The sequence below is a fragment of the Myxine glutinosa genome, chromosome 6 (genome assembly GCF_964187855.1).
Source record: "Myxine glutinosa chromosome 6, kmMyxGlut1.1, whole genome shotgun sequence".
Taxonomy (NCBI): Eukaryota; Metazoa; Chordata; class Myxini; order Myxiniformes; family Myxinidae; genus Myxine; species Myxine glutinosa.
In genome coordinates, this window is record NC_136266.1 from 58794142 (window position 1) to 58806825 (window position 12684).

The following is a 12684-nucleotide window of genomic DNA, read 5'->3' on the forward strand; positions in this document are numbered from 1 at the left end:
TAGCAGATTGAAAGACTTTATTTACTCTCGTACGGCAATATCTATACTTTTTTCTTCTTCTTCTTCTTCTTCTTCTTCTTCTTCTTCTTCTTACAAGTACCATACTATCTATCTATAATTCCAGTATCTCTGTACGTTTGTACGTTTGTACGTCTGTACGTTTGTCTGTGACCGCTGTTTCTCGACAACTACCGGTCCGATATACTTGAAACTTGCCAGGTATATTGCTGGGGACCCGAGGATGTGCCTTTTCAAGGTTTGAAATTAATCGGACAAGTACTTACCGAGCTATGGCGATTTAGCCGTTCGCCGTTCGCTTTGCCGTTGCGAATGGACCAAACCATTCATGTAAATAGAGGGGGGGGGGGGGGTTCTGTGGTCGTTCGCTTTGGCTTTGCGAATGGACCAAACCATTCATGTAAATAGAGGGGGGGGGTTCTGTGGTCGTTCGCTTTGGCTTTGCGAATGGACCAAACCATTCATGTAAATAGAGGGGGGGGGGGGGGGGGGTTCTGTGGTCGTTGCGAATGGACCAAACCATTGTTTTTTTTTTGCAGTTTTTTTTTTTTGCAGTTTTTTTTTTTTTGCAAGGAACGGGCACCCACGTACGGGCACGTCCTAGCTTATATATAGTACGGGCATGCCCTAGTCTAACCAATTTTGTGAGTGTTAGTTTGTTGTGAATATGGTGGAGTCACTCAATATGCATTCGCTGACGATGCAAAGTTATGGTTATGGTTACGGCTAGGGCTGATGACGGTATAGGGCCTTGCCGTTGGGGTTGCATATGTGATGAGGTTAGCTTTGATGGATTGCATTTGAGTTGCAATAGTGATTCTGCTTTGGCTTGCATTTGCAGTTTTGGTTTGGAACATGGTTATGGTTGGTGAAGAAGTTTGGCCTTGGTACTGTAGTTGGTGGTTGTATGATTCATGAGTTAGTTATTCATTACTTGGCCACATTTGGCAATGTTTAAATCATTTCTTATTTGCTGTTTATGATTAGCTTTCATTGCATTGTTGTTCAGATTGTGATGTTTTGAATATGTTGATGAAGTTTGAGCGATAGTGTTATTTTGATACTCTCCATTCTTGGAAATGAAAATCGATTTTGTTTTTGTTTTCGGTTGCTGTTTGGGTGGGTTTTTTTTTTTGGTGCTGTTTTTTTAAACTTTGCCTTTGTACATGCTTTTTGGACCTTGACTGACAACAGCATCAAATTTTTTGGTGTTTTTGAGGATCCTCCACTGCAACTCGAACACGAGTTCAAAAACAATCACACAAGTGAGGAAGAAGAATTATAAATCCTGGACCTTTGAGGTGAAGCTCGCAGCTGTTGCACGGGTGAGAGCCGGTGAGACCGGGGCGAGTGTGGCACGTGACATCGGAGCAAATCCATCCAACCTTACTGGATGGAAGAGGTTTGAGGCCAAGATGAAGGGAGCATTTGCTTCAAGGAAGAGTGGGAGAAATTATTCGAGAACGGAAATGTTTAGGAAGATGGAAGAGCTATTGATTACATGGATCCAGAGTAAATGCAAAGAAAACATTCCGCTCTCAAGTTTGTTGGTCCGGTTGAAAGCATTGACAATATATAATGGCCTTTCAGAAAAATACAGCAATGTGATATGTCAGCCATTTGTTGCAAGCTCTACCTGGTTCCAAAGATTCAGGAAACGTAATAGCCATTGCTTTCCATTAATGTAGGTGGAAAGTGGAATGACAGACATGGCTGCTGTCGATTTATTAAGAGTAGTTTGGCCATAGACCAGCAACCATTTCTAAAAAAGGGGCATAAAACGGGAGCCATCCCATCCAACGGTATAGCAAGGCGCATCCTAATTTTTTTATGGTTCAGGGGTGTGTGCTCGACAAAAAATATGGATGTGGAAAAAATATTGATATGTCCTTTTGGTTAAATGCATTGATCCCACGGTAATGTTCACACAACTTTGTCCAATTGTTGAAATCATTTATTTTTCTCCAACTTCCTTAATTTTAAGATAGACAAAGTTGGTAAAAAATGAAAGTTATCGATCCCCTCTTTCTGAAAAATATTATCTATTGGTAATTAAGCAATTTTCATATTTTTATGAAAATTTTTGCTTATCTGCTAATTTATGCTTTCAAAAAAATGTAACTTCACCACTTTAAAATTCTACCGGCCACAGTGGAGACATTAGAAATCAAACTTTTTACCAGGACATTGGTAAATGTCCAATTTGAACTGCACGTGCAGTATATCCAAAGCATTGATCTGCATTAAAAAATTAAGTCAAAACTGTTTAATTAATTTGCTGTTCTCTATATTTAATAAACACAACTTTTTCTGACAATTTCTACTTGCTCTATCACAAACATTAATTTTGGCAGCACTTTTTTTTCAGTGAAGAATACCATATTGAATGGTCTGAAATACCTATTTATATTACCTAAAATAAAAGAATACCTATTTAAAAAAAAATAAAAAAAAATAAATAAATTTATAGCTCTCTTTGACGAGTGAAAATCCACTACTTAGACAAACGTTATATTTGGAGATAATGTATGTCCCAAACATACTAATGCCAAGTACATTAGCTTTCAATAACACAAAATTATGAAATTACTGGTTTTGTTGAACATATAATTATTGACAAATGTTAAATTTATGATAAAACACAATTGATATTTGTTATGAAGTTGCAGTACTGGATAAGTGGACCCTTCATTACCGACCCTCAACAGAGGAGAGGGCATTGCATTTGGGTCTGTCTGTCTTTGTCCTCACAAAGTGAGTGTGTATAAATTGCGCACGACCCTTTACTACCTGAAGACCTCTTAGACCTCTTAGACCTCTTAGACCCTTTAGAACCCAAAGACCCCAGAGGACCTAAAAGACGCCAGAAGACCCAAAGGACAAAGCCACATAAACACGTCGTGTGTTTGTGTTTTTTTCATAAAAGTTGATAAGATTAAGTGATTGGAAACATGTGCAGGCACTCTATCCGTTTTATCACATGTCCAAGATATAAAGGTAGCAGTTAACTATGCAAGTCAGTAATCAATCATCAGTGTCATACTCTTGCTGAAAAATGGAGTTGTGGCAATCATCTCCATGACATGCACAGAACTCTGCATTTTAGTCTTGTTTGCAGACGCTGACATTTTCTGTTAACTTTACAATCATTATCTTTGCAGTCGAGGTGTGTGAGGTCTCGCACTCGAATGGGAGCAACTTCCTTTGTGTACACAACTGGCTCAAGACGATTGTTCTCTGATAATTTCCAACCACTGCTGACTGGATCACAGTGCAGGATTAGCAACATGACTCTCTCAAATTGCTACCTAGTATCTGACTTTCATTACATGCTGGGTAAAGGAATATTGTGTTTATGGAAGCTGAGCAGCTGATTTATCTGTTGTTGAAGCTAACACATACCTTATCTTGTCCAGATTTGGACAAATGGGCATGATATGTTTTTATATGCATACACAGCAATATACATACACAGCATATGTGGATATATATATATATATATATATATATATATATATATATATATATATATATATATATATATATATATATATATATATATATATATATATATATATATATATATATATATATATATATATATATATATATATATATATATATATATATATCAGTCACTATGCGACCTTCATATCATCAGTGGAGAACCGCCAGCAAGGTGTCCCATACAGCTGCTGCTGCACCTTGCTGGGAGCGATAAGCACCGCCTGCCACACGGTAACGTTATCTCTGGTATCCACTCATCATATGGAGTCGACCTGGTTGCGGTTGGGAGTTACTAATAATGGTATCTGTAATCTGGTTCTCCAACCTAATGAGCGGACAACATGACGTCTAAACGTCGAGGCTTAGCCACTTGTCTAAAATCACGATTTTATCTGCTAATATCACAACCTTACGGGATTTATTCACTCCTCCCCCACATGGAGGCCTGACGTTTTGGTGCTATACTGTATTTAAAGGTACAATATGCGGCTAAATAACGTTGTTAAAGAAATCTCCTTGTCACAAGCTCGCTCGACCGCAGCGCTATGCGAACTGAAAGCAGCGTGGGTGGAGGGAGATGTCACCTTTTATTTATGACATGGTCACAGTGCCTCATTCAAAACCACGTGTAATCAAGTTTTATTCTTGTTCGGGAAATAAGCGTCGTATTTATTCCCACGTGTATAAACGAATCCGCGTTTCGAAAACCCATGCTCGACGAGGGTTTGCTCTTATATTTCTGCTTACATTAGAGTGTGGAGATAAAATGTTCCTGTTTGATACAAAATTCATGCCTGTTTCTTCAAAATGAATGAAGCTGTAGCCAAATAAGTGATCTCTACAATTGCGCAGTATTTCGTACAGGTTCCGGCGGAAATGAGCCACTGAGCATAGGACAAAGCAAAATAAATAAATAAAATCCACATCCATATTTTTCAGGTAGAGAACACACATGGACCATAAAAAATAGGATGGAACTTGCTTTACATTTGGGTGGGGTTCATCCCTCAAAGCAACCCTCAGCCACTGGCCTACCAACTATGTGCTGTGAATGTATGCCAGAACAAGTGCACAATGTAGACAAGACTCAAAATTTTTTCTAAAAAAGGAGGTTGAGGTCTTGTTCAGCTTGTGAAGAGATGTCTATTGCTAAACTTGCATTCACCAAGGAAAGGCTCAGCCAAGAAAAGGCAACTTCTTGATTCAGCGTCATGTCTATGAGCCTCTCTAAAATGCTCCTCTACTTGTGGGCCCATCTTCTGCTCCACCTCCACCTGCAGCCACATCTTCAACATCTCCAAGTCCAACATTACCAATATCTACCTCAACTACCACCAGCACTTTGTCAGCTGCCAGCTCTCCGCCACATTCATCGCCATAAATTTCATTGGTAACAGAATCCTATTTTTTATTCTTATTTTCTGTAATGTTCCTTTCTCCAATAAAATTTCGACTTCCATGTTTGTTTTGTATCTGACATTGTCCTTTCCTTTTAAAGGCCTGTTCTTCGTTCACTCTGGACTCCAACTTCTACAAGCTGTTTATTGCATGATCAGCACCCTTGAATGCCATTTTGATGGCGTTCTGCTTGCCTGATCATCTCTTCCATCTTCATCTCCATAATATTTGCAGGTAAGGGAATCTTTCTGTTTTTGTTTTCCCCACGTTTGTGTTATACTTTTCAGATTTTCAGTGTCCCTTTAATATATCGGTGTTTCTTATTTTCTGCACTTTTACTTGAGCTCTACATTTCTCAACATCGTAATTGCAACGAGGAATGGAAAGATTAAGTACTGTCACCTTGCCTTGCAGTGTTTTGTGCTTATGTTGCAACCTTCACCTGGGTTCAATGAGAGAACAATAATAACAAATGAACACCGGAGGTCTTTCTCTTTCAGCATGCTCTGGGCTCGACGAGTTTACTGTAAAATGGCAACTCATAGCAGCAGCGTCATGTCACGTCATCAAATGCAGTTCAGAATTATCGTCAATAAATAAATATTTTTATTGTTATTATTTTTATATACATGATCGAGGCTCATGGAAGAGCTAGATCAAAATTGAAAGGAAGAAACACCAATGGCAGAGTAGAAGTGAGAGAGAGATCAAGGGGTAGTGGGAGAAGGACACATGGGGGTGAACAAGCTGCACACAAGACAAATAAAACATAGGAAGAAGAGGAAGGTGGAAAGTGGTGTGAAACAGAAAAGGAACAAACCAACCGACAACTAACAAATGAAGAGGTGAGGGAAGGGGGAAATCACAGAAACCTGGAAGAAGGGAGTGCTTGGGAATGGGAATATCAGAGCAGAAGAGCTAATGAGTATTAGTCCTGCGGCATAGCAGACCAATTGTTCAAATTGTTCTAAAAGCACCAAAATTGGCACACATGTAGATTAATATATTCTAAACATTTTTGGATATGGAGGCATTCAAGATTAGCCGCCAAATTCAAAAATGGCCGCCAAATGTGCTACGGGGAGAATCTTGAATGCCTCCATATCCAAAATTGTTCAGAATGTATTAATCTACATGTGTGCCAATTTTGGTGCTTTTAGAACAATTTGAACAATTGGTTTCGTATTTTTTACTATGCCGCTGGGCTAGTCCTGCGGCATAGCAGACCAATTGTTCAAATTGTTCTAAAAGCACCAAAATTGGCACACATGTAGATTAATATATTCTAAACATTTTTGGATATGGAGGCATTCAAGATTCTCCCCGTAGCACATTTGGCGGCCATTTTTGAATTTGGCGGCTAATCTTGAATGCCTCCATATCCAAAAATGTTTAGAATATATTAATCTACATGTGTGCCAATTTTGGTGCTTTTAGAACAATTTGAACAATTGGTTTCGTATTTTTTACTATGCCGCTGGGCTATATGGAAGGGAGATGACCTGAGGTCCTGGAGGGAAGAATTGGACTGAACATAATTGGGAAGTTGGTTTGACAAGCAACATAAAAGAGGAACAAATGAGTGGAGGTGAGCAGTGAGCATGGACGTTGCGACTTTAACACAAAGAGTGTCCCTCCCTGGCTATTGTCTCCTCCGGTTTGATTGACCTGAAACCTATCCTGGTGGCGGAATTGCAATGTGCCTCAAAAACTCCATTTCTCACTATCCGTGTACTGCTCTTACACTTCTCAAACCCCAAGAATACCTCTGGCTATGATCTTCCCTCCACTCCCACCTCATGTTTATCTGTTCGTTGTACCATCCTCCAAACAGTGACAACTCCATCTCTCTTCCTCAGATAACATGGACTGACTTTTAATCATTCATCCCAACTCTCTCTTCCTCATATGTGGTGACTTCAACTGTTGTCATGCCAGCTGGCTGGGTGTGGGTGCCTCTCTCACCAGCCATGACACCTCAGCAAAGGACTTCTGGGACTGACACAATCTGTGAATTTTCCCACCCGGATTTTTCCAATGGAAAATCTTCCCTTCTGGATTTGGTGATGACCAACTTTCCCGCCAATGTATCTTGCTCGTCCCATGCCCCAATTGGCTAATCTCATCATGTGCTTGTGAAGGTCAACATGTCTCTAGCCATTCTCAGAGAAAGGCATTGGCGCCAGTGAGTATGGCAGTTCACTCAAGCAAACTGGCAGGGACTACAAGCAGCCATCACACTTCAGGACTGCTCTCTTATATTGACCACCCCTGCTATTTCAGCCTGGGACTTCTTCCACAGAAACCTGCTCTCATGCACAGATTCATCCCATCTCATCTTCAGCTATCTTACCCATCCTCCTGCTCTTGGTACTCGGAATCCTGTGGTGAGGCAGTGTTGCTTTAAAACCACTTGCATTCTACCCCTGGACAACAAATCCAACCGAAGGCTACTTCATATCATTCCACGAAGCCCGCACCAAGCGTATATCTATTCTCAGGAGAGCCAGAAAACAACATCTGTCCAATCTCAAGAATGAGCTTTCAAACTTATCTTCCCCCCCCCCCCCCCCCCCCCCTTTAAAACCTCGTGGTGCCTTGTCAAGTCTGTCTCTGGTGTGTGCTCCCCTTCCATTGCTTCCATCACCTCAAATGGAATCACAACCGACTCTGCTCCTGAGAAGGCCAAATGCCCCAATTCTGTGTTTGCTTCAAAATCTTGTCCCTAAACCCCCCACCCCAACCCGTCTCCGTCTCTGTCTCTGTCTCTTTGTGCCCACCCTTTCCATTCATTCATAACTGCTCTTGTAATCTGTGTCTTTGGCACCTGATAAGGTGGATAAGTTTCTGGCTCCTCGACTCAAACTCTGCAACTGGACTGGATGACATCAGCTCATGTGTTCTAAAAATCTGCTCTGCTGATCTTGTACTACCTCTCTGCCCTTTTCACCCTGCCATTTACCACAGGTCATCTCCCATCTGATTGCAAATCCACCAACATAACAGCATAGCATAAAAATGTGAAAAAACAGACCCCCTTAAATACAGACCAATTAGCTTACTTCCAATCATCAGCAAGGTCATGCAATCTATCATCTCAGTTGACATAAGATCATTTCTTTTCTCCAACAGCCTCATTTCAGATCATCAATTTAGATTCAGACTTTGTCACTCCACCTTGGACAATGGATGGAGGCCCTCAATATCAGTCATGTGATCAGGGCCGTTTGTCTCTCTGGACATATCTCGAGCTTTTGATGCAGTCTGGCAGGCCGTCTTGCTCTCAAAATGGTCTGCCGATGAAATCTGAGGCCAACTCCACTGTGGGATTGCTGACTTCCTCCACTCCTGTAGCCAACGTGTCTGAACAGAACCCCGTCTCCTCTCCCTGTCAAGACTGGAGTACACCAAGGCAGTGTTCTAGGCCCCATTCTATTCCTAATGTTAGTCAATTATCTCACTGATTTTCTGAAAAAGCCTCTTTCTCTCTTTTCTGATGACTCTACTATCTGCCATGGCATCCCTCATCCTTCTGATAGGCAGGCAGAAGCCTCTTCCAAAATCACAAACTGGTCAAACACTTGGAACATGTATTTCAATCCTGAGAAATCCCACATACTCACTTTCTCTCTCTCTCCGAAAGGACCGTTCTGCAAATCCTCCCATCTACTTTCTCAACAAACATCTCAGAAATTCAGTCACTCAAACCCTTGGGTCTCATTCTTGGGCAAACCACATTTCAAAGTTGGCCTCCAAAGCCAGATGCCGACTGGGCATCCTAGGTCTTGCAAAGTCCTTCCTTGGCACACCTGAGCTCCTATCCACCGACAAGGCTTTCATCCGCATATTGATGGAGTAATGCTTCTCTGCCTCCCATCTTGCTCAAAATGATGCCGTGGAAACCAAGAAGCCAACCTTTCAAGATCATTGGAGCAGAGCAGGTTTGTAGGGCACGAGAGTTGATGCCATCCAGTCTAGTTGTAGAATTGTCTCTACATTCTCAGGTGCAAAAGATATCGAGTCCAGGAGCATTTGGATGCGACTGTGTAAGGTGGGTACAGGGAGGGAGAGGTTGGCGACACAATATGCGGAAGGAAACAACATTGAGGCATTCGACCTTCTCAAGTGGAATAAGCTGGTGCCATTTGAATTGAGGGAAAGGATGGAGGGAGAGCATACTCCAGAGGCAGGCTCAACAAGGTGCCACCAGGCTTTGGATTAGGTAGGCAAGTTTGAAATGTCATTCTTGAGATTAGACGGATGTTTTCTGGCTCTCCTGAGAGTGGTCACACACTTCTTGTTTGCTTTGTTTAATGTTCTGAGATTGCCTTTGGTTGGGTTTGCCTTCCAGGAAGAGAAGGCAAGTTGTTTTAATGCAACTGCTTCACCACAGGATTCAGTGTACCATGTGTGGGAAGAAGGGTAGGGTAACTGAAGACTAGGTGGGATGGATCTGTGCATAAGAGAGAGCAGCTTTCTGTGGAATAATTCTCAGGCTGAGTTGATATCATTGGCAGTAGATATGGGAGACGAGTCCTGAAGTGAGATGGCTGCTTACCGTCCCGACCAATCTGCCTGAGTGAACTGCCAGACTTACCGGTGCTAAGGCAGCTCTGAAAATTACCAGAGAGATGTTTACTCTCGCAAGCCTATGCTCCGATGAACCAATTGGAGACAGGGAAGAGCAGGATACATTTGCGGGGAAGTTTGGCTTTAACGAGTCCATAATGGAGGATTTGCTCTTAGGAAAAATCCGGGTTGGAAAGTGCACAGATTGAGTCAGCTCCATGGAGTCAGATGTCCTTTGCTGAACTACCATATGGGTATGGGGAACAGAGTTGGGATGAGTGGTTAAGAGTTGGTCCATGTTGTCTGAGAGAGATGTAGATAGTCGTAAAGTTGGTGTGCAAGAGCAGAAGAGGTTCATTTTATTTTCCACAATTTTTTGGTTTGTTTGTTTTATTCCAACATCTTGAACATGTTCTTCTTCTGACCTTTTTACTTTTATAATTTTTAATTCATGGAATATTTGTAGAACCAGTTTCTATATTGAAGGCAATTTTAAATTTGGATTTCTTATTATAAAATGCAATTGGGGGGGGGGGGGGTGGGTGGCTGGCGATGGCCCAGAGGTACACACACTGTCTAGCTTGGGTTTGAATATCGGCCGGGCTATAAACTGTCATCCCAGTGTTTCACAGGCAGGGTTATTCATGAATGTGTGCGCCGTCCCTCTCATGGACGATAAACAGGCTCTCTTTTGCCGGCATTAGTTGGTGGCTGTTAAAGATCATATGGTGGCCTTCGCAAAGAGTTGTCGAGCTATCACCAGGCACAATGAAAAAATTCAATTCCTCCCCGAACCTTAATCAAATGTCAGGGCTGACCAGCTGGTTCTTGAAAGATTGGGCCAAGATTTCCCAGGCCAAAAACCACAAGAATGTGGGAATAATTGTGGTCGTTAAAGAAGGCGAATAATTTTAAATGCCATATCTAAATTCCTTCAGACCTTTTCCTGGGACGACGATGTGAATATATGTTGATGCATTTCAGAGATCTTAATTTATGACTTGGAAAGAATACTTATACAACAAAGAACAGGCATTTTAAGGCCATTTTCCCTGCAAGAGCGGGGGTTAGCCTTGCGGTCCCCATGACAATCTTCTCCATTTTGCCCTATTTTCTGCATCTCCCCTTGTTAACCCCCTTGCCCGCATTTTTTCTTCAACAATCTTTAGCCAAGTCTTTCTCGGTCTTCCCCGTCCTCTACTTCCTTCTACATTCATTTCCATCACTCTTCTCAACCAGTCACTTTCATCCTTCCTCAACACATGACCAAACCATCTCAAACTGTTTCTCTTCACAGCATCTATCACGGGCTCTATTCCCATCATCTTTCGCAATTCATCATTTGTCTTCCTCTCTCTCAACGATACTCCACACATCCACCGAACCATTCGCATTTCCACCCTTTCCAGCCTTCGTTGCTGCTCTACATTCATTACCCATGCCTCACTCCCATAAATCATAACACTTCTCACACATGCAGCATACACTTTTTCCTTCAACTTCAACGACACTCCCCTCCTCGTCAGCACGCCACTCAGTTCCCGAAACTTCTTCCATGCACATCTCACTCTAGCAACTGTTGCCGAGTCTGATCCACCTTCTCCATTCAGCATGTCTCCTAGGTAACAAAATGTTTTCACACCTTCCAACTTCACGCCGTCTCCAAGATCCAACTCAACATTTCCTCCATCTGCAGCTCCCTCTGTGCACACCTTACACTTGAATGTAGCTGCCACACTGGTTAATGACCCTCTCAAACCACTACATTTTTGATGAATCCACTCAGCGCACATTGTACGTTGAATGGAATTCACTCCGACACCCTTCCTGCACACAGCACACGGCCACTTCCCAGTTCTTTCCACCTCACCACATGTTTTACCACTTGCCATCACCTTCGTTTTTCCGATATTAACCTTCAGACCTTTTGTCTCCATACATTCCTTCCACTTGTTCATCTTCTCCTTCAGTCCATCCATACTTTCTGAAATCAACACCAGATCATCTGCATACAACAACTCCCACGGTAAACCCTCCTTTACGTTCCGAGCCAGCACCTCCATCACAGCTACAAATAGTAGTGGACTTAGTACCGACCCCTGATGCACTCCCACCTTCACCTCAAACTCTCCATTGTTCCCGTCCTTCGTCCTCACAGCTGTGCGTGCTCTTTTGCACATTGCCATCACGACTCTGATCAACCATTCCTCCACTTCTAACTTCCTCAATGCCCATGTCACTACTTCACGTGGAACCCTATCAAATGCTTTCTCCAGATCAACAAACCCAAGAAACAACCTTTTCCTCTTCTCTATGTACTTCTGCAACTGCCTCACAATAAAAAGCACATCTGTCGTTCCTCTTCCTGGCATAAATCCAAACTGCATTTTGTCAATCTTCACTTTCTTCCTTATCCTCCTCTCCAACACCCTTTCTAGTACCTTCATTCCATGCTCCAATAACTTTATCACTCGATACGAGCCACAGTCCAGAGGGTCGCCTTTCCCCTTGTGTAGAGGGACGAGGGTACTCAGTTCCCAAGCCACTGGAATGCGGCGTTCTTTCACCACCATATTGCAGATCTCTGTCATTATCTTCACACCCCAACTTCCAGCTGCCTTCAACATATCTCCCACAACTCCCGTCGGCCCTCCCACTTTTCTACTCTTCATTGCTTTTATCGCTTCTTCAACTTCCTTCTCGGTTATCTTCTCTGCCGGTCCTAAAACTGGGTTACTCTCCATGTTGCCATCCCATTCATTCTCTGCATTCAACAGTATTTCCATATATCTCTAACTTCTTCCTTTAATTCCATCTGGGTCCACAACAATTTGTCCCACTTCATCCTTCAAGCAACTCACCGCCATCACATCAAACGTCTCTTTCGCTATCTGCTTTGCAATCTTGAATACCGCTCTCTGACCTTCTTCCAAATCCAAGCGTTCTCCGAACATTTTCCTGCATGCCTCCTGCGCCTTTGCTACCTCTTTCTTTGCAGCCTTCTTGGCTGCCTTATAACTTTCATGCTGTGCCTTTTCTGCCCCCATACCCTTCGCCTTCTGCCACTCCTTGAACTTCTTCCTCTTCTCATCAATCTTCTTTCCAACTTCATCATCCCACCACCATGTGTCCGAGTGCCTCGGTGGTCCTATTGTCCATCCACGTACCTCACCAACGGCTCCCAACAGACTA

At 42.5% G+C, this 12684-nt stretch overlaps 1 protein-coding gene across 4 annotated transcripts in view; it reads left to right on the forward strand.

Moving 5' to 3' along the window:
* LOC137429836 (WD repeat-containing protein 76) overlaps nt 1-12684 on the forward strand; it is a 216844-nt gene that overhangs the window by 108223 nt on the left and 95937 nt on the right. Inside the window, exon 8 of one of the 4 annotated variants that reach the window (XM_068120132.2) lies at nt 1238-3513. The exons of the other annotated variants lie outside the window; for them this stretch is intronic. Coding sequence (XP_067976233.2) covers nt 1238-1706 — 469 coding nt within the window. The 3' untranslated portion in view covers nt 1707-3513. Of the gene's footprint in view, nt 1-1237; nt 3514-12684 lie in introns of those variants that run through there. 4 annotated transcript variants of the gene reach the window in all.